General features: G+C 46.7%; 2 protein-coding genes across 4 annotated transcripts in view; one reads left to right on the plus strand and one right to left on the minus strand.

Moving 5' to 3' along the window:
• The window catches only part of ABCA2 (ATP binding cassette subfamily A member 2), a 102391-nt gene extending 100521 nt beyond the window's left edge, over positions 1–1870 (minus strand). Inside the window, exons 1-2 of one of the 2 annotated variants that reach the window (XM_083485647.1) lie at positions 1764–1870; positions 1263–1535 (exon numbers count right to left, since the gene is read on the minus strand). In XM_083485647.1, the coding sequence (XP_083341773.1) occupies positions 1263–1328 (66 nt within the window). In that variant the 5' untranslated portion in view covers positions 1329–1535; positions 1764–1870. Of the gene's footprint in view, positions 1–1262 lie in introns of both variants that reach the window. The other variant, XM_083485648.1, reaches the window with a different exon arrangement.
• A 9203-nt stretch (positions 1871–11073) lies between these two features.
• FUT7 (fucosyltransferase 7) lies at positions 11074–21948 on the plus strand. Of its 2 annotated transcripts, none has more exons than XM_083484562.1 (2): positions 11074–11278; positions 20720–21948. In XM_083484562.1, the coding sequence occupies exon 2, from the start codon at positions 20794–20796 to the stop codon at positions 21850–21852; it is 1059 nt and encodes a 352-aa protein (XP_083340688.1). In that variant the 5' UTR covers positions 11074–11278; positions 20720–20793; the 3' UTR covers positions 21853–21948. The 2 variants fall into 2 exon arrangements, with proteins under 2 accessions (XP_083340688.1, XP_083340689.1); XM_083484563.1 differs by lacking the exon at positions 11074–11278 and adding an exon at positions 11891–11963.
• Positions 21949–22337: the final 389 nt, after the last annotated feature.

Genomic DNA, 22337 nt, shown 5'->3' on the forward strand with positions numbered 1-22337 from the left:
TAGACCCAGTCCAGGGGGAAAACTGGATTTAAATCTCACCTTAGCCTCCATCCTCCTAAAATGACCCAACTTTTAAAGGTGTCAGTGAAGCTATCTGAATGGTGCACCCCAGTAATATAATATAAGGGACCCAAAGAGCCCCATTCAGACACTGCCTAGCGTAGCCCAGACTCTTCATCAGCACCAAGCTCTACCAACTGAGCTAAGTTACGAATGCACCCATTTCATGCTTCTCATACCTTTTACATAGGAGAGTGGGGTAAAAATGGTTGGATATGTTTATTTATTTTTTTAACCCACAAATATTTTGAGAGAGATACATTTTGAACTGTGCAGTTAGTAGATACCCCTCCCCAAAACAACCCCACCTATCTCTTCTTTTGAGCCACGTAAGCGCCACAGGGCAAGCTGTTCCACAGGTTAACAATGTGTGGTGCAAGGAAATGCCTTCTTCAGCCCTGTTCACCTTTCTGCCTCACATTTAGGAGGTTAAAAGTGGGGGGGGGGGGAGCAAGGAGAAATCACACCCCAGATGTGGATGAAATGTTGAATGACCACATTCTGAAACTGGAAGACTCAAACTCAACCAACCTTTTGCAGGTTAATCCGCAACAACTGCAAGAAATAACTAAAAATTAGTGGTGGGGAGGGCAGGCTCTATTGAGGAAGCAAGGAGCACTCCCCCCCCAACACCCAAAACAGCACTGAGCTCCTAACCACCTCCCAATTAAGGGGGGGATCCTTCACCCCCTCTCATCCTAATCAAGAAAACAGGAGTGCTTTTCCTGCACCCAAAGCAAAGTGGGGATGGAAGCATCATCACAAATCTCATTTCTTGTAGTCAAACCAGAAGTGGGGGGGGGGGGCCGGCGGAAGGTGAGAGACCCCTGTCCCAAACACAGACTAATCAGAAGGGGCGGCTTTCTCTCAGCACCCCATTACCCCGCTTGCGGCCTTAATGGAGTTGTGGCTTTTTTAGGGGAAGGGTCTTTCCTAACCCCAGTAGAAAATTGTCCTTTTTTAAAATAACAAAAGCAAACCACACTTGCTCACAGCCTGCCCGGTCCTCCGGGGGCCTTGCAGCCCCGGTGCTTAAAAATAAAAGGAACAGTGTTGCGGGGGGGTGAGTTCCAATCCTGCCCGCCCACTCTCACCTGCATTCGAGTCCCAGCTCTTTGAAGATAACTCTTCCCCCCAAAAAAGAAAAGAAAACCCTTCCGCCAACTCCCCCCGCACAACCCCCCGGCCCCCCCTCTACTAACCGGACTCCGTCGCTTGAGGGTAACATTCTTCCATAGCAAGAGATACAACTGGTGCAAAAACCCCATCTTGGCTGCTCCGGCGAGGCATCAGCTGCAAAGCATTGCGGGCAGTGGAGGCAAATCGGTGGGGAGAGAAGTTGGGGGCACAGCCCGGCCTACCGAGAGGTCTTCTGAGCCGACGCTCCCCGGCTCCCCCCGCCCGAAATTGAAATAAAAGCCGGCTTTTGATTCAGCGGCAATAGCGGCGGCCTGGCGAGCTTTCGGCTTTGTCTCCTGCAGATCAGGGGTGGGAAGGAAAGCGGATATTATCAGGCACCCTTTTTAAAAAAATGGAGCGGGGCTGGGAGAGCTGGGAATCAGGCTTTTGCAACCCGGTGTAAGGCAGCTGCTGCAGCAACAACAACCCAAACAGCCAACCCCGCTAGCATGCAATTGAGAAACTGCCGGTCCATTTCGCTTTCCAAGGAAGCGGGGCCCCTGGCTATCTCCCCTTTGCATTACCGAGCACACATCTGCCTGCCTGCGCCTGCCAGTCTCCGGTGTTCTGCTGCTGCCGCCGCCGCTGCATTGCCTTGCAAGCCTCTTAGCCCGCCCCTATCCCAGCGCCAGGCCCCGGCCTCTTAAAGAGACAGCCCAGCAGCAGCTCCGGCTCAGCTGGGCGGGGGCGCGGACTCCGGGAGAGGGATAAAGGAAGATTTGCGCTCCTGGATCACCGAATGGATTACCAGCCGGCGTCACCCCCCCCTCCGCCCCGACAAAGACCTGGTGGCAGGAGAGGAACAGATTGACTCTCACTCTGCAGCCCTGTTTAAAAAGCATTTCCTGCAGATACCCGCTGCTCCGCCGCCCGCTTCTCCCTCTCTCCTGAAAGATTATATGTCACAATTAATCTGCTAATTAAATAACCCATCCTGCTTCTGATGGCGTGGGCTGATGCAAAAGGAAGCTTCTGCCCTATTAGGGAACGAGTTCGCATTTAAGGTGCTAGAACCCTTTTAGGTGGTTGAGGTAGAACCACGGCCCCTGTATAAAGGACCAGGACTCCTCGTCGCCTTCCAAAGAATCTGGGAACTGTAGTTTCTCCATCCACAGAGCTACAATTCCCAACATCCTTAACGAAGCACATACAGTGGTACCTCAGGTTACAGACGCTTCAGGTTACAGACTCTGCTAACCCAGAAATAGTACCTCGGGTTAAGAACTTTGCTTCAGGATGAGAACAGAAATCGTGCTCTGGCGGCGCAGCGGCAGCAGGAGGCCCCATTAGCTAAAGTGGTGCTTCAGGTTAAGAACAGTTTCAGGTTAAGAATGGACCTCCAGAACGAATTAAGTTCTTAACCCGAGGTACCACTGTACAGTTTCCAGGGTTGCGGGGGGGGGGGGAGCAGAGACGTGCTTTGAATTTAATGTGCAGATCCATATTTAAGCTTCTGTGCAGGTTTGGGTGTGTGGTACAAGATAATGTTGCTCAGAGTAGACCCATTGAATGGGCATGATTCACTTGGGGTTCTTACTACAAAAGAATTTCAGAAACAGACTTGAGAAGTTGCTGAATTACAACTTATCACTAAACTGAAAACTATGGAGAGACCTGGTCTGAATAGAGATATTGGATTCCCGTCTCATATGCTAGTCATCTGCATACGATCCCTTGCTTTTTCCTGTCCTTAACAGTCGTCAACAGGTTTACCATTGAGTCAATCACCCATCTCCCACTACCCTCCTGAGAAAAACCACACCCCACCCTCCCACTATAGATAAGGGTCTAGTGACTTTCGTTTCACTGTATCTGAAGAAGTGTGCATGCACACAAAAGCTTAGACCCAGAACAAACTTAGTTGGTCTCTAAGGTGCTACTGAATGAAGGTGAAAGAGGAGAGCGCAAAATATGGTCTGAAGCTCAACATCAAAAAAACTAAGAGCATAGCCGCTGGTCCCAACACCTCCTGGCAAATAGAATGGAAAAAAATGGAGGCAGTGAGAGATTTTACTTTCTTGGGTTCCATGGTGACAGCAGCCACGAAATTAAAAGACGCCTGCTTCTTGGGAGAAAAGCAATGACAAACCTAGATAGCATCTTAAAAAGCAGAGACATCACCTTGCCAACAAAGGTCCGTATAGTTAAAGCTATGGTTTTCCCAGTAGTGATGTATGGAAGTGAGAGCTGGACCATGAAGAAGGCTGATTGCCGAAGAATGGATGCTTTTGAATTATGGTGCTGGAGGAGACTCTTGAGAGTCCCATGGACTGCAAGAAGATCAAACCTATCCATTCTGAAGGAAATCAGCCCTGAGTGCTCACTGGAAGGACAGATCCTGAAGCTGATACTTTGAAGACTCCCTGGAAAAGACCCTGATTTTGGGAAAGATGGAGGGCACAAGGAGAAGGGGACGACAGAGGACGAGATGGTTGGACAGTGTTCTCGAAGCTACCAGCATGAGTTTGACCAAGCTGCAGGAGGCAGTGGAAGACAGGAGTGCCTGGCGTGCTCTGGTCCAGGGGGTCACGAAGAGTCGGGCACAACTAAACAACTCAACAACAACAACAACAAGGTGCTACTGGACAATTCTTAATTTTTTTATATATATTTTCAGTGGGTTTACTTTTAAATATAGCTGTGTTGCATACACAGCTCATTCTTAATGTTGCTGTACCTTTAAATTAGAATCATGTAACTGTTGAGTTGAATTTACCCAAGGATTATCCCGTCCAACCCCTGCAATTGTTGTTTAATTGATAAGGATGATAATTTATATTTATAATACTGGTTAATGTTTATTTTATTAGGAATTCTAAATTAATAATACTCTAAAAGGGAGTTCTTTTTCGGGGGGGGGAACCTTTTGAAAAACTGCATCCATTATAAATATTAATTTAAAACCGAAAGCAGAACCAAATCCCAGCCAGCATGAAAATAAATGTAGCATCCAAATGCCTGATTGCAACCTGCTCACACTGCACTGGAAGAACCAGACTAATGGGAATGTGGGGATGCCTCTGCCAGGCCCTGCGATAACATCGCAGTGAGCATCATGCAAGCCTTCCTATCTATTAGTACAATTCATTATTTGCTTCTCACTTGTGTCTGCAGATGGTTATCCTCAACGCAGCAGAGAGGAAGAACAAAATTCAGCAATAAACATTAACAAAATGATGATGATGATGGAGGGAAAAGGTAAAACATGTTTTTTTATTTGTTCCTGATATTATTGTCCATTGGAGATTTATGGACTGCCTTGCACTTTGAAAACAGAGGCATTTGAGGCTCTTCACAGCTAAGTCACGCTGGCATCCTTTTCTAAAAGTCAAACTCTCCCCCACTACTGTGGGGGGAGAACATTTAAGCTCTGTCTGTAGTACGAAAAGCAACCTGGTATTAAACCAGATTCACTCTCTCCCAGTTGAGAACTGCCAGATTTGAGATGGTTACTAGTCATGACAGCAGTGTACAGCCTCTAGTTCTGTAGCCTCCAACGTGGCACCCACTGGGTACCACAGTGACCTCACATATAGCTTTTGGGGACCCACCAAAACCCTCTGCCCAACACTATTTCTTCTTAATTGAGTAGGTTGGTGTGTGGTTTGGCATGAGTCCCTCTTTTTGGGGGGGGGTAGAGAGGGGAAGGTGTTCTTGTTTCCCCTGTGTTTGCTGATGTCTATTTGTTTTGGAGGTGTGGGGGTGTTTTGCCTGCTGTAAGGGAGGCGTTCTGAGCACCATTGCATTGCATGTATATCCCACTTTCTTTTCAAGCTCAGGGTGGTGCACATGGTTCTCCCACTCCTCATTTAATCCCCATAATAACCCTGTGAGGTAGGTTAGGCTGAGAGGCAATGACTGGTCCCTCCAGGTCACCCAGTAAGCTCCATGGCTGTGGGGATTTGAACCTTGGTCTCCCAGGTCATCATCTGACACTCTAACCATTACAGCATCCTGGCCATCACCATTTTTCCTTCTGTGAAATGGGTATTTTGTGGTGCAGACAACAATTCCTTCAATCCCTTCCTTCAGTTCTTCAAACAAGGACAGTTGTTTAGGCCTTCATGTCCATGATCAGAGGTACCGCAGAATGGCTATTGTAGAGTTAGAAAAGGGTCAGAAATGGGTAAACAAAAATATAAAGAAGATGGAACGACACCCCGATGGGGAAATGAATTTGGACCTTTTTTAGTTTAGAGAAAAGGTGAGTAAAATGTGACCTGGTAGGAGTGTATATAATTAAATGTGGCATGAAGAAAGTGGACAGAAAAAAGCTTTTCTCCCTCTCCATGCTAGAAACCATGGTCAATCAGTGAAGCTGAATAGGGGAAGTTCAGGACAGATAGAAGTCCTTCTTCACACAGTGCATATTCCAACTACAGAACTTGCTCCCGCAGGTGGCAGCAGTGGCCAACAACTTTGGATGGCTTTAAAAGAATATTAGACCAATTCACAGAGGAGGAGGGTATCAGTGCCCACTAGTTAGCTAGTGCTATTTTTCCTAGAAAAAAGAGGTGCCAGAATTCAGCATGAAGGCCTCCCTCGTTCTCTTGTAATGGCAACAGCACCCACCTGAGAGGTGCCAGAACTGAGTTCCAGGTGAGTTCCAGCAAAAAATAAAAATAAGAAAGCCCTGCCACTAGCCATGACGACTCTGCTCTGTCTCCACTGTTAGAGACAGCAATGCTTCTGAATACAGTGGTACCTCGGGTTAAGTACTTAATTTGTTCCGGAGGTCCGTTCTTAACCTGAAACTGTACTTAACCTGAAGCACCACTTTAGCTAATGGGGCCTCCTGCTGCTGTTCTCATCCTGAAGCAAAGTTCTTAACCCGAGGTATTATTTCTGGGTTAGCGGAGTCTGTAACCTGAAGCGTCTGTAACCCGAGGTACCACTGTATCAGGTACCCACAGGAGGAGAGAGGACTCTTGTGCCCAAGTCCTGCTTGCTGGCTTGACACTGACCACTGTGTAGACAGGATGCTGGACTCAGTGGGTTTTCAGTCCTATTCACTAGGGCTCTTCCTAGGTTCTTATACAATATACCCTAAACAGCAGGTGCTAGGAGGAAAGAGCAGGGATAGATGTCTGATTAATCCTTGACTAGGAACTTTCTGGACTGGAGATATCCGGCAGCAGCTGGAAACCAGGTGGATATTTGATCCAACCCAGGCAGGCGCTTCTTAAAAATAATCTTCAGGTCATACACGACCTTCACGTGTTTCCTCCAGATTTTCGGCAGCCAATTTAGGGCAGTCACAAAACATGTCCTCCCAGCTGCTATTCCCTCTGGGGGCTCAGGCGCCCAGCTGAAGTGCTGGGTCAGGTGTAAAAGATCATGTGCAGAAGAGACTTGTCCTCCAGGGAACCAGAGAGTGGGCACCCTGGGGAGTGACCCACTTGGGCAGAGAATGATGGATATGGCCGGGATGTTGCAGCAGGCAAGGCCAGCTGTGGTGGCTTTGCAGTGGCATTTTGCTTTCGTGCTCTGGAGGGGAGGGCTGCAGAAGGGTCAGCGTGAGCGCAGCATTTTTGTTCTCACTGGGGAATCTGATAAAGAAGAAATTGCATCTGGCAAAGATTCACCCTCGTGAGATTAAACAATGGTACTAGAGGATAAGGAGGGGCACATCCCGGCAAGTTTTCAAGGGTTGCCACTGCAAACATACTTTCTTCCTCCCTGCACCCCCCAGAAATGTCATTTTAAAAAATGTTGCTGTCGGGCCATCAGTGCGCATGACCCTTTTAACAGAGCAAAAGGGAATAGTTCTCTGCCCCAGGAACTTACAGTTCGAAATCCAAGCGCCGTGGAAACAACAGTGCAAGGGAAATCAGGGGTAAACAAAGCAAACGAACAAATGCAGACCCAGTTTTTAGCACTCTTTGTGAAAAACAGGGAATTTCCCCCCTTCTTTCTCGCAGGTGGCCTCTTGCCAATGAATTTGCCACTTTCGGCTTACTTTTGTTAGAGCTGAATGCCAAATTCAGGAACAAGAGCGCCTCCTGGGGGGAATGGTAGGAAATGCCAGTGACTGGCAAAAGAATCATGACACTCTACTATTAAAAACCCGTCTGCTTCATCTGGATGACCTGACCAGGACCGTTGTCAATGGTCAACATTTCAAGGGCAGCTGCAGGGAGGAAATATTGCCCCAAAATGTGGAACCAGCGATTAATCTGAAGACAGTGATTCAAGTTCTCTCTCACGTCTGAAATTCATGAAACTTACTTTATTCATGGCACAGTTATATCCCACCTTTTTCTCCAACAGGTGCAAGTTGGTGTACATGATCCCCCCACAATTTAATCCCCACAGCAACTCTGTGAGGTAGGCTAGGTTGAGAGGCAGTGACTGGCCCAAGGTCATTCAGTGAACTTTGTGGCCAGGTGGGGATTTGAACCCTGGTAACACAGAGCCTAGGACTTGCCAATCAGAAGGTCGGCGGTTCGAATCCCTGCAACAGGGTGAGCTCCCGTTGCTCGGTCCCTGCTCCTGCCAACCTAGCAGTAAAAAAGCACGTCAAAGTGCAAGTAGATAAATAGGTACCACTCCGGCAGGAAGGTAAACAGCGTTTCCGTGCGCTGCTCTGGTTCGCCAGAAGCGTCTTAGTTATGCTGGCCACATGACCCAGAAGCTGTACGCCGGCTCCCTCGGCGTATAGAGCGAAGTGAGCACCACAACCCCAGAGTTGACCGCAACTGGACCTAACGGTCAGGGGTACCTTTACCTTTACCTGGCTCTCTGACACCTTTTAGTGTTCCCTAAGTTCTCTCTTTTTCTTTTCACAGTGGCAACTTAGAGCTGGCTAGGATACAAATCTGGTTGGGGGGTTTTAAGCCTCTTTTTAAAAGAAATAAAATAAAACCCTGATTTTTAAAATCCTGCTATCCTTTTGCATGCACCTCTTCCAAACACTCTCATCATAATATTGGCATTAGTGCAGTGGTCATGAACCTTTTGAAGAACGGGGGTGGAGCTGGAAGTCTAGAAAACTCTTGTGGACACTACAAAATACCCATTTCACAGAAGAAAGATTGGGGATGCTCAGACTCACTTCCCAAAAGCAAGCAGAACACCTAGAACTTCAACCCTCACAAAGGCTGCTTTCCCCCCCCCCAAAAAAAAACACCCCACACACAAATTCCAGGGGTATTGGGCATGGTCCATGGGGTCATGAAGAGTCGGACACAACTAAATAACTAAACAACAACAATCACCACGAGGGTCTGTATTTTCTTTGGACAATGAGGCACAACAGAATCCGTGCTGTCTTTATGGTATATGGTTTTATTTATGCATATATACAACCTGCATCTTTATGGAGAGAATGCAGAGCATTCAAATCCCAAGAGGATCCTGTTCCTCTCATTGCGGCAGCCTCAGATTACAAGAGACCCCAAACATCATGTCTGGCCCTTTGTGCAGCATAAAGCAGGCTGCCTGCCTCCTGTTCTGGCTTGCCAAAGGGACATTTCCTCCCTGCCCCTGTTCGCTTACCTCACTGCCTACTGCAATTCTAGAAACTCCCCGCCCTCCCCAACTTAGGGATTGCCTTTTGCTAATTACCCAGAGCTCAGGGTGGGGTCTCCCTGCTCTGTGTCTGCCTTGTTGATGGCTTTCTTGACTGCTTAATGACTCTGCCTGTGCCAGGAAAACAAGTCTAGTCTTTATTTTTACACTGCTAAATCCATTGATTAAACTCTGACATTTACTATAGCCAGGAATTATGGAGTTTTAATGAATCCAAAGATTTTAGGGGAGTCTTGTCCCCACGCCCCAAACTTTTAACAATAATAATAATGATGGGGTGGCTAGCATGCCTTACCAGGCCCCACAATGTGTGTGTCTGAGTGCATTCTGCAGACACTATTTTAATAAAAAATTAAAGGTCTTATATATATAATAAATGTTCATAAATGTACCAAGCAAACACGTACATAAATATATAAACCACATGTCTGGAGCAGCACAGGAAGACTGTCCTGAAATGATTTTGACTCCCAAACTGACCAAATGTTTTCTTGGCAAGGAGGGAGGGTGTGAGGGAACCTTCCCATTGTCTCAGGAATTGGGAAATCACCATCTCAAAGGAATGGCCAGACTACCAGGAAAGGCAATCAGATAAGGCATTATCAGATAACCTGGCAGACAGGAAAATAACAACATTCAAATTTCTGTTGTAGACCGCCTTTTCTGTGATGTAGGTATGATGTATCTGGGGGGTGGTCTTGGGTTACATCCCTTCTGGGGTGTATGTATGATGTATGGAGGGGTGGTCTTGAGCTCCAAGGCAGGGAATTTAAAATGTCTATAAATGGGCAGGCACACCTTGGTTCTGGGTCCTCCTCCTTTCTGGCGTGTGAGGGGAGCACCCTGTTGCAACAGCTTTAATAAAGATCAGGCTTGCTAGCTGCTTTGCTTCTCAATATTCTCTGGTTGGCCTCTGTTATTTTCTCCGACCGACAGGGAACCCACTTAAGGACTGTATACGGGCTCTTGGATACCCCATAAGGGAAGAAGGGCAGATTGTTTACAACACTATGTTGGGGCTCCCAGTTCACATGTGTTTGAAATATGGGATACTTCTATGGAATGCACAGAATCACAGAGCTGGAAGGGGCCCAGTGGGTCATCTAGTCCATGAGTAGACAAATTAAGTCCCGGGGGCCGCATCCGGCCCAATCACCTTCTTAATCCAGCCCGCGGATGGTCCAGAAATCAGTGTGTTTTTACATTACAGAATGTGTGCTTTTATTTAAAATGCACCTCTGGGTTATTTGTGGGGCATAGAAATTCATTCATTATTTTTTTCAAAATACAGTGGTACCTCAGGTTAAGAACTTAATTCGTTCTGGAGGTCCGTTCTTAACCTGAAACTGTTCTTAATCTGAAGCACCACTTTAGCTGCCGCCACCACGTGATTTCTGTTCTCATCCGGAGGTAAAGTTCTTAACCTGAGGTACTACTTCTGGGTTAGTGGAGTTTGTAACCTGAAGCGTCTGTAAACTGAAGCATCTGTAACCCGAGGTACCACTGTATAGTCCGGCCCCCCACAAGGTCGGAGGGACAGTGGACCGGCCCCCTGCTAAAAAAGTTTGCTGGACCCTGTTCTAGTCGAAGCCCCTGCAGCGCAGGAATCTCAGCTAGCTCATACATGACAGGTGGCCATCTAATCTCTGCTTAAAAACCTTCAAAGAAGGAGAGCCCACCACCTTCCAAGGCAGCCCGTTCCATTGCAGGGGGTTGGGCCAGATGACCTTTGGGACCCCTTTGAACTCTACAATTCTGCAAATCCATGAAGTGCCTCATCTCAGCAACCTCTACATCTGGGGTAACTGATCTGGGTTCCTGGGTTCCCTTCAAAGCTTCTCTGAATGGCCCCATCCAGTTTTAAAACCCAGAGAGACGCTGTCAGTCAGAATAGACCAGGAATAGGGCACTACATCTTCCCATATGTTTTGGGTCTGCCAACACCTGCCCCCCCCCCCAGCCAGCCTAACCAACAGGGATGGTGGGAGTTTCCTTTCATAGACTAATCTTTTGAAGAAGTCTGGGTTAAATCTGTTCTGTTGGATGTCACAAATCTCTGGCATTATGAGAGAGTGGCTGGGTGAGTGAGTGAGGGGGAAATATACTAGGCGTTCTCTCACTCCACAAAATCTTGTGGTTTGATCTAGCACTGCTACCCCCACCCTAAGTTATCTTAATCAGACCCACTCCACCTTTGAGTGTTGCCTAAATTCTCCCGCCCGCCCCCCCCCCGCCATGTGCTGCCATGCAAGACCAGGCACTGCTGTGGAAGGGTGTCCAACCACATGAAAACGCAATGTGAAGTTTCAGGAAACCACTGTAGAAGCAGGGTGTGAAAGACGCTGGTGATGAAATCTTACCAAGAGAAAAAGAAGAAGGAAAGGAAAGAGATTGTGATCCCCTACTCAGCTGCTTCTTCCCTCTGCTGCTGTTTCCGAAGAAAAAAGGCCTCTTTAAAAAGAAAGGATCCGTGAGGTTTCGAGCATCTTATGACAAGGAGGGCAAAATGGTAATTAAGCTGTTGGGGGGGGTTGTTGTTTGATGGGAATGCTTTTCCTGATATTTTTGGTTAGGTGCCTTGAACCCCAACCAGACAGATTTATTTATTTATTTAAAAAATCAAATCAAAATGAATTGCAATTACTTTTTTAAAAAGATTAACACAGTTCTAAGAGACCCCTGGGCTTGTTTGGTTTTTTGCACTTGGTTAACCAAGGGCTAGCAGTTGTGTGCTACTTTGGTTTTTTTTAATATAAATTTAAAGTAGGATTTTATGTGGCACTTGATTCATTGCTTTCTGCTGCTTTACTCTCTCTGACTTTTTGCATTTTGTGTTGCTACGGCCGGGATCTCCCTGGGAGAGGGGTAAGAATTTTATCAAGCTGCCTGTTTGCTTTTTCTTAGGACAGTGTTGTTTTTAAATGATAAGCTGAAAAGCTGAAGGAAGGAGAAAATAAATCTCTCCATCTAACTTCAGCTAATCTTGACTCATGAGCTTGACATTCTCAGCCATTCACTGCTTCCTGAACGCCACATATACAAGCTCCCCTCCCCTCCATGTCCTCATTAGTCTACCTCTAGAATGGGCACATTTTGAACACTTTTGAAAACCAGCATCCTTTGCCAAATTTGCAGCTAAGGCTTCAGATGGAGAAACTTTCATTTTCACATTTTGGAGAGTAATTTTTTTTAAGGTAAGGATTAAAACATTGCCAAATCTTACACATTTGGGTTACTTCCGCATTGTTGCTATTTGTGAATGAGATTCATTCACATATCAGCAAATTCAGGTTGTGCTATTATAGTTGGTTTGGGGTTCTTGTGCAAAAAAACCCATTCCCCCCTACCCAAAAACAGCACACACCCAAACTTTCATGATAAGGAAAATGATGATGGCGAAACTGATTGGGAAAATCAGAAAACAGGAAGAGAAGAACTTTAAGAAGGAATGGGAATAATTTACAATGTATTTAAGAGAACACTGTAAACAACTAAAAACTCTGAGAGGATTTGAGTAATGCTTGTAACATACTAAAAATTATGGTAAAAATTGACTATTTAAGAAAAATAAAGAAAATAAGAGAAGCAGGTGAAAAACGGTTGATAGTGGTCACCATGGAAAGGCGGAGGCGAGTCAAAGGATTTAAGGAATCCTAAATGATGATGTTGATGTTTAAGGTTTGACTGTAAAGTGGCAATGTAAAACTTAATAAAAAAGATTTGACAAAAAAAAAAAAGATAAGGAAAGTGATGGGAAAATATACTGGAAAATGTGGGATAACAGTTGCTTTGTTGCAAAATCATTTTACCTCTGCATTAAAAATATCAGAACAGATGCTCAATAAATAGCTAAATTCATCTGATCACTCCCTGAAAACAAATCAGGATGAATGCTCAATTCAGTGGTACCTCAGGTTACATACGCTTCAGGTTACACACTCCGCTATCCCAGAAATTGTGCTTCTGGTTAAGAACTTTGCTTCAGGATAAGAACAGAAATCGTGCTCCAATGGCACAGCGGCAGCAGGAGGCCCCATTAGCTAAAGTGGTGCTTCAGGTTAAGAACAGTTTCAGGTTAAGAACAGACCTCCAGAATGAATTAAGTTCTTAACCCAAGGTACCACTTTATACAGATCATCTGGAGATGCCCTTTAAAAAGACATTGATAATTGCATTTTTGAAAATTGCGTTAATATCCCCCCTCCCTGTGAGGTAGGTCAGGCTGAGAGGCAGTGACTAGCTCAAGGTCTCAGCCAGGAAACCTCATGGCTGCGTGGGGATTTGAACCCCTTTGTGTCCCAGGTTCGGCACTCTTAAGCACGACACCATTCTGTTATCATATCTACGAGACACCTCCTACACCAAATTCTCTAGGTGTCATACAAACAAAAAGAGAGTGGAAACCTAACAATAAAAACCGCAGTCAACTTAAGAGGCAACTGTCAGAAGAAACCCCAGTGCGGGACCTCAGGTGTAAAACTTCTGAATGTGAAAACTGATTCTTGTCCACCCAGAAATAAGTCCAACTGAGCTTAGAGGGACTTACTCCAGGGGAAATTGCAGTCAAAACCAGAAACGTCGACAGCTGGGAATGTTATTAACAGTACAAAGGAGGGTTAGAATAACTTTTGCTGTAAGGGTGTGGTTCCTTCTACTGTATATATAGATTATAGCAGGTGACGGTATATTTTTGGCGGCTGCTGGTATGTTCTCATTGAGCTGTGTCAGTGTGCAATACACAGGATGAGCAAGCTCTGCTTTCCTCTTTAGATCTCATGCATTAAAGTGTTTCTCCGTACGATTAAGATTTTGGGTGGTGTTTTTTTTAAAGAGTGCCCATTAGGCAGGACACAATTATTATTATTTTTTGCTAGGAAGCAGGAACTACCGTAAGTAGGACCATGGCTTGATTCAGAAGGTGCACCTAAACCTTCCCATTCTACACAAGCCTTCTGCTTGTTTTATGCCACAATCAGCCTTCACCAAACTGGTGCCCTCCAGCTGTTTTGGGGCCTTGGCACTTAATATAGCCAACGCATTTCATTAGAACCACCACTTCCTTCCCGCCTGGCCTTCAGAAAGGCAGCCTTCGCTTGAAATGTGTGAGCAGGCTTCTATTTAAAATCTCTGCTCCTCAGAGTCTTGGTTTACAATGGTGCTGATGGCTTATTGCTCTTCCTTATTGGTTTTTAACCCAATCCTATTGTTTTACCTTGTTTTATTGCGCTTGTGAGCTACTTTGGGGACCTGTATGGATGGGAAGGGCTGTAGATCAGGGAAGGTCGCCGGTTTGAGCCCCGCTAGCCTCTCCAGGTGGGGCCGGATATCCAGGAGAGCCTGGTGGACAATATTGAGCTACTGCCCGTCAGAGTAAACAGTACTGAGAAGGATGGGGCCAATGGTCTGACTCTCTATAGTCCTAACCGGAAAGCAAATAGCTCATTAGCTCACTTTGCATGCAGAAGGTCCCATTTTCAATCCTCAGCATCCCAGCATCTGAAGGTTGGCTTGGCGATGCCCCCTACCTTAAATCTCAAAGAGCAGCTGCCAGTCAGTGTAGCCAATACTGAGTTCAGATGATCAATGGTCTGATGGTATAAGGTGGCTTCTGACATTCCCATGAAGCCAATAGTTTTACAGTTGTTTTTGGAGGCCACCATTTAGAATTCAATTAAAATGGAATTCAGTAGAGATGGAGCCTTTTCTGCAGTGGCTCCCATCCTCTGGAACTCATTTCCAAACGCTCTTATAGCTTTGTATCACATTTTAATGTACCAATACCTCTTGAGTGATACCACTACAGTCTATATACCACTTTTCAGCCCAAAGAGTCCCTAAATTAGGGAGGAGCAAATAAACAAGCCAAACAACCAAATTCACAGGTTTTTAAAGAATACAGTGGTGCCCCGCAAGACGAAATTAATTCGTTCCGCAATTTTTGTCGTCTAGCGAATTTTTCGTCTTGCGAAGCACGAAATCCCATAGGAATGCATTGAAAATCAATTAATGCGTTCCTATGGTCAAAAAAAGTCCAAACAAAGCCAAATTTGGTACAACAACAGTTTATTAACTGCTCTTTAAAGTCACACATACTGTAAAGAGCAGTTCAAAAATTTAAGGGAAAATAAATAAACTTTATAAACATGACAGAAATACATTTAAAAATCAACAAAGTACAGTATACAGACATTTTCTAAGACTCTGGGGGAGCACTTGAAGAAGGCTCCTCTTCCACTCTTTGCTTCTTGGTCAAGAACCTGTCCATTGTCTGCTGCTTTATCCGCCTTTTCAGCAGCTCCCTGAAATACGACATGACCCTCGTATCATAAAAGTTCCCAGCGTCATGTGCCACGTGCTTCTCATGGTGGTGTAGATCTGCAAAAGTCTGCACCTCCTTCCACCTCTGGCAAATGTCCCTCAGTCTTTCGGAGGACAGCCGTTCCCCAGTTGCTTCCTCCTCTTCCAGTGAGGCCTGCTCCTGCGCAGCCTCTGCCTGCAGTTCGACCAGCTCCTGGGTGGTCAGCTCGTCGTCGTGCCCCTCTACCAGCTCGCAGACGTCCTCCTCCGTGACCTCCAGGCCCATGGTCCTCCCCAAGGCAACAATGTCCTGCACCACTGTTGACTCTGGTGCATCAGAGTCACTTGGTGCCACACAGTCCGGCCACAGGTTGCGCCAAGCGCAATTCAAATTTCTCTGGCTGATCCCTTTCCAGGCCGTGTTGACCATCTTCAAGCAGGTGGCGATGTCGAAGTGGTCCTTCCAGAATTCCCGCAGGGTGATGGTGGTGCAGTCAGTCACCTCGAAGCATCGCCTGAAAAGCTCCTTGGTGTAGAGTTTTTTGAAATTGGCGATGACCTGCTGATCCATCGGCTGGAGCAGTGGCGTGGTGTTAGGCGGCAGGAACATGATGTTGATGAAGCTGAACTCCTCCAACAAGTCCACCTCAAGGCCTTTAGGATGGGCAGGAGCATTGTCCATCAGAAGCAAAGCCTTCAGCGGCAGGTCGTTGTCCAGCAGGTACTGCTTGACAGCAGGGCCAAAAGCAAGATTGACCCAGTCCACAAACAGCACACGTGTGACCCAAGCCTTGCTGTTGGATCGCCACATGACACTCAGCCGCTCCTTGTCGATCTTGTGTCTCTTGAAGGCCCGTGGGTTCTCCGAGTGGTACACCAGCAGGGGCTTGATCTTCAGGTCGCCGCTTGCGTTGGCACAGAAGAGCAGGGTCAGACGGTCCTTCATGGGCTTGTGGCCAGGCAGCCTGGACTCCTCCTGAGTGATGAAAGTCCTTTTGGGCATCCTCTTCCAAAACAGCCCGGTCTCGTCGCAGTTGAAGACCTGCTGCGGAACGTAGCCCTCCGTCTTCACAAGCTCCAGGAACTCCGCTGCAAAGTCTTCAGCCGCAGGAACATCAGAACTGGCAGCCTCTCCATGCCTGACCACGCTGTGGATGCCAGATCTCGTCTTGAACCGGTCAAACCAACCTCTGCTAGCCTTGAAGACTTCTGGCTCGGCTGAGGTTCCTGGCTGATCCCGGATGAGGTCAGCATGCAAGGCCTTGGCCTTCTCACAAATGACGGCCTCAGACACTGTGTCCCCTGCACGCTGCTTCTCTTCTATCCAGATGAGCAGCAACTTCTCGACCTCCTCCAGGACAGCTGGGCGGTTCCTCACGATCCTGGTGACTCCCTTGGCTGCATCAGTCGCCATGATCTTCTCCCTCATCTTCAGGATGGTCCCGATGGTCGATGGGTTCCTGCCGTACTCCCTGGCGATGTCCGTCACACGCATTCCGCCGTCGTGCTTCCGAATGATGTCCTTCTTCATTTCCAGCGTCACCTTCTCCTTCTTCCTCTCGCCGGCCACCGCAGGAGCAGTCTTCTTGGGTCCCATGGCAGCACAGGTCCTACCTTCGTAAACTAAGAAACAGGAAAAAAAATCAGTGATGTGCTTCAAACCCAAAAAATACAAAAGCACCCAGCCACCCACCACACAGAAATTAAAACCCAGAACCAAGGCCTTGAATCCCAAGCACCCCAACCCCAAATCCAAAATCCCAAAAACCCCCAAAAAAGTTTTAAAAGTTGAGCTTACCAAATGGATGAAAGAGAAGTTCTGGAAAAGCTTCAGCAATCAACCACCGAAGTCCTCAGGAACCTCAAATGGCTGTAAAAAAAGTTTAGGAAAAGCTTCAAAAATCACCAATGTCTTCAAAAACCTCAACTGCTCCCACAGACACGCACCAACCCACCCATAACACAGAAATTGCAAACCCCTCCTCAACTGCTCCCCCAGCCCCTCCCCTACTGCTGCAAACCCCTCCCCAACTGCTTCCCCACCCAGACAAAAAAAATTTCAAAAAATAACAACATGGCCAGCACTCAGAAATTCAAATTCAGAAAAAAAAATTTGAAAAAAAACAGCCATGCCTAGTGGTCACAGAAAATCATAAAAATTCCAAAAAAAACCCCACAAGCCCCCAGATTTCTGCAGAAACCTCCCCCACTGTTCCCCCAGCCAGCCAGCACTCAGAAATTCAAATTCAGAAAAAAATTTTTCAAAAAAAACCAGCCATGCCTAGTGGTCACAGAAAATCATAAAAATGCCCAAAAAACCCCCACATGGTCCCAGATTTCTGCAGAAACCTCCCCCACTGTTCCCCCAGCCAGCCAGCACTCAGAAATTCAAATTCAGAAAATTTTTTTTGAAAAAAAACAGCCATGCCTAGTGGTCACAGAAAATCATAAAAATTCCCAAAAAACCCCCACATGGTCCCAGATTTCTGCAGAAACCTCCCCCACTGTTCCCCTAGCTAGCCAGCACTCAGAAATTCAAACTCAGAAAAATTTTCAAAAATAAGCAACCTGGCACAATGGTCACAGAAAATCATAAAAATTCCCCAAAAAGGCCCACAAGCCCCCAGATTATCGCAAACCCCTTCCCAACACCAAGTCCTTGAATCCCAAACACCCCAACCCAAAATCCAAACCCCCCCAAAAAAGTTATAAAAGTTTAACTTACCAAATGGATGAAAGAGAAGTTCTGGAAAAGTTCTGGAAAAGTTTTGGAAAATCTTCAAAAGTGAGCAAAGTCTGATAAAAGGCTACCAAACCACGTGCTAACAGTTGCTCCTCGAAGCCAAGTCGCAACTGCAGCTGCTCAAGCTAAGCACCCTTGGTTTTAACGGTTTTTACACAAAGGAAACAATGTCGCGAGACGTTTTCGTTTTGCGAAGCAAGCCCATAGGGGAATTCGTCTTGCGAGGCAAATCGCGGACAAAAAAACCTTTCGTCTAGCGAGTTTTTTGTCTTGCGAGGCATTCGTCTTGCGGGGCACTACTGTATATACTTTGCATTGTTGATTGGGGACCCTGTTAGCTTGCATAGTCAGCAATCACAGCAGGCATGTCCAAAGTCTCTTTTGGGGGGGGGCCCTGTCCGGTTTTATCCAGCCTCTGTGGCAGTTTATTTATTGGGGTCAAATCATAAAAAAAAAAACTTCAATCCTAGAAAAAGCTCAAAAACCTGTGTCGGCCTTTGTTCACTACATCAAATCTGGTCCTCTTCGAAAAAGTTTGGGCACCCCTGAATTATAGTACAGTGGACACTTGGGTTACGAATGTGATCCATGCGGGATGCACGTTCGCAAGCTGCAGTGTTCGCAACTCGCATCTGCGCATGCGCGGGTTGTGATTTGGTGCTTCTGCACATGCGCAAAGCACGATTTAGCGCTTCTGTGCATGCAAAACCACCGAAACCTGGAAGTAACCCATTCTGGTACCTCCAGGTTTCGGCGCATCCGTAACCCGAGAAAACGCAACCTGAAGCGGCTGTAACCCAAGCTATGACTGTAATCTTAATGCACATGGTGGGAGGAGTAAGAAGAATATGACACTGTCATATTGCTGTGCCAGCAGTTACTTTCTGAGACCCAGGCATCGTGGTAGAGAGTTGCAGCAAACAGGTCATGAAGCCCAAAGGAAAAGTGAAAGTGTCATGTGTTCTGGTGAGCCCCCACCTGAGTGTAGAAAGTGCTGAAACAGCAGCCACTGTTCAAAATTGCTGAGACCAGTTGCTTTGCTCCCCTTCCCAGTTGGAGTAGAGCCTGTGTACGATGCTCACATGGAGAAGTCCAGCTCCCTGGCCAGTTCTGATCCTTATGAAAGCTGTTTTCAGGAATGATGTTTTCTTAGTTCTTTTTGCGTGGGTGGAACATGTTCCTTTCTTCTTTCTGGCTTCCTGCTTGCCTTCCAATGCTTTGTTGTTGTTGTTGTTTAGTCGTTTAGTCGTGTCCGCCTCTTCGTGACCCCCTGGACCAGAGCACGCCAGGCACTCCTGTCTTCCACTGCCTCCCACAGATTGGTCAAACTCATGCTGGTAGCTTCGAGAACACTGTCCAACTGTCTCGTCCTCTGTCATCCCCTTCTCCTTCTGCCCTCCATCGGCGATCAGCCTTCTTTATGGTCCAGCTCTTACTTCCATACATGACTACTGGGAAAACCATAGCTTTAACTATATAGACTTGGACTGCTAGGTCCGCAACTCTTTCTTTGATCTAATATGTCAGAGCAAGATGGGCTGAATGCAGTCAGGAGAAGATATGTCATTTACTCAGACTGATTCTCTCATCAATGCTATTAAGTAGTTCACACCACTTTCACACCAAAGCCTTTCTCACAAACAGATGCCAACAACAACAACCATTACTAAAACTTGAATTAATTTACGCTGATTAAATCAATTTATATGCAAATTGCTTTATTTTCAAATATTTCATCCCATGGACCCTGTTTTATTTCCTATCAATTCATAGAATCATAGAACTGTAGAGTTAGAAGGGCCCCAGGGCCATCTAGTCCAACCCCCTGCAGTGCAGGAATCCCAACTAAAGAATCCCTGATAGAGGACCCTCCAACCTCTGCTTAAGAACATCCAATGAAACAGACCCCACCACCTTTGAAAGGAGTTCATTCCCCTGTTGAGCAGCAAATGTTGTCTAAAAGTTCTTCCTAGTCGGAATCTCCTATTTCTTCCTAGTTGGAATCTCCTTTCTTGCAATTTGAACCCACTGGTTCAGACCTACCTTCTGGAGCAGCAGAAAACAAGCTTGTTCCATCTTGCACGTGATGTCCCTTCAGATATTTGATATTAAATATTCTAAACACTTCTATGATAACTACTGCACTTTCTACACTAATAAACTGGGTGATTTGTCCCAGTTAGTCTTGAGCCTATGGTTTTCACTGCTTCAGATCTACTCCTTCTTCCACTGAGCTGCTGCTAAACAAATTAAAACCTTGATTAGGAGATTCAGTGATTGTTAATGCATTGGTTCATCCATGGTAGGGACTGGCTTTGACTGGATCTCCATATATGTATAGCATACTTGTAAAGCAAAACACTTTGCTATAATCCTTACAAAAACCTTACCGGGTAAATCAGTGCTATATTGCCATTAGGGAAACCGAGTCCAAGAATCCATCTCTATGTCCCCTCTGGCCACCACAGGAGTGAGTTCACAGTGAGTGCAAAACCTCTGAGGACTTCCTCGTTTGTCACTCAGCAAGCATGAGGGATGCACAGAACCCCATTTTTCATTGTAACAAACAAAGAATTTCAACAGTTCATTGCCCTTTCACAAGGGAAGCTGGAAAGAAGAACCAAAAGCTTGTTTCTGCATGATGTGGGGAATTCTTCTATCTCCACCATCTTCATTTTCAAAACTTAGACCAGATACCAGACGTTAGGAAAGACCCTCCCCTGCGAAGCTTGCAGAGGTTTTGCCAGCCAGTGTGCGAACAATACTGGACTAGATGGGCAACTATAGACTACTGTGGTCTAAGGCAGCTTCTCATAACTTTCTACACAGTCAGAACTTTACAAAAACGGAAGCTTCTTTCTTGGACTTGTTCCCCTGGAGTTGACTCTCCTCTTCTCTTCTCTGTTGCAGCTTTCTAATGCCCACACTGACTGAAGGACAATAAATGCTGACTTTTGAATTCTGGAGAATTAAGCACATGCTTAATGAGCAAGATGATGGTGGCCCCTGCCTGCACAATGGCCTCCTACTCCATGTTAACCATGAAGAGATTTGCTGGCGCGATGTTCCTGCTTGGCGCTGTGTTCTTAAACTTGACGTTCCTTGCCCAGCCATTCCATAACCCCAGCAGAACTCAAGCACAGAACCGTTCACTGATGGTCCTGATCTGGGACTGGCCCTATGGCCATGCCTTAAACCTCACCGGCGATCCCTGTGCCACGCTTTGCTCCATCAAGGGCTGCCAGCTGACCTGGAACCGCAACCTGTACAACCAAGCAGATGTGGTAGTTTTCCACCACTGGGCACTCCAGCACCGCAGATCGCGCCCCCCTGCATCTAAGCCCCACCCAGGGCAAAAGTGGGTGTGGCTCTCCCTGGAGTCCCCCACGCACAGCAAAGACCTAGCCAGGTGGGATGGAGTCTTCAACTGGACCATGACGTTCAGGCGGGACTCTGACATCTTCATCCCTTATGGGGAGCTCGTTGCCCAACCATCAGATGAGGTGGACATCCCAGAGAAATCTGGCCTTGTGTCATGGGTCATCAGCCACCACCACCATACCCAACAGAGAGCGCAACTGTTCAGGAACCTGTCCAAGTACATCAAGGTTGATGTGTATGGGAGGGCGAACAAGAAGCCTCTCTGCCCAGCCTGCCTACTGCCCACCATCTCCAAATACAAGTTCTATCTGGCCTTTGAAAACTCTGTCCACCGGGACTACATCACTGAGAAGCTCTGGAGGAACTCCCTCCTAGCTGGAGCCGTGCCTGTGGTCATGGGGCCTCCCCGAGCCAATTACCAGCAGTTCATTCCTGGTGATGCTTTCATCCACGTAGACGACTTTGGCTCTGTGAAGGAACTTGCAGACTTCCTGCTCAGTATGAATGAGAGCCGCTACCAGAGGTTCTTTGAGTGGAAGAGGAGTTTTGCCGTGAAGCTGTATGATAGCTGGCCAGAGAGGTTCTGCACCATCTGCCAGTGTTTCCCCAGCCTGCCCCAAGGGAAGGTCTACTACAGTTTGGAGAAGTGGTTCTGGAGTTAGCAATCAGAGTGGGCTGAAGTCAGGGGCCTCGCTAGGTGCTTAAGAACCTAAGGACCTAAGAAGAGCCTTCTGGATTAGGCCAATGGCCTATCTAGTCCAGCATCTTGGCCAAATGCCCCTGAGGCCATAGGAATATATTGACTCCACACTGAGGGGTTCCATAAACAGGTAAGAAAAGCCTGCTGGATCAGGCCAAGGTGTGCTTGTGGGGGGGGTGGCATCTAGTCCAGCATCTTGTCCTCACAGTGGACAACCAGATGCCCCAAAGGGAAACTAGCAAGCAGGATCCAAGCACCAGAGCCTTTTCCCCTCCTGGGTCTCCCAGCATTTGGCATTGAGAATCATTGCTGCCTCTCAATTGACTAGCAAACTCAGAGGTAACTCAAAGCAAAAGTTTGCGGGGAAATGGGATGGTTATAAAAGATACGTTCAAAAATACTAAAATAGTTTTGACTCCGTGCTAGCGTTCGAGTGACAAAGGAAGT

Source organism: Podarcis liolepis (assembly GCF_965112155.1).
Source record: "Podarcis liolepis genome assembly, chromosome: Z".
Classification (NCBI taxonomy): Eukaryota; Metazoa; Chordata; class Lepidosauria; order Squamata; family Lacertidae; genus Podarcis; species Podarcis liolepis.

Excerpts from the sequence above, each read along its gene's own strand:
- FUT7 (XM_083484562.1), top strand. The coding sequence starts at position 20,794 with ATGAGCAAGATGATGGTGGCCCCTGCCTGCACAATGGCCTCCTACTCC.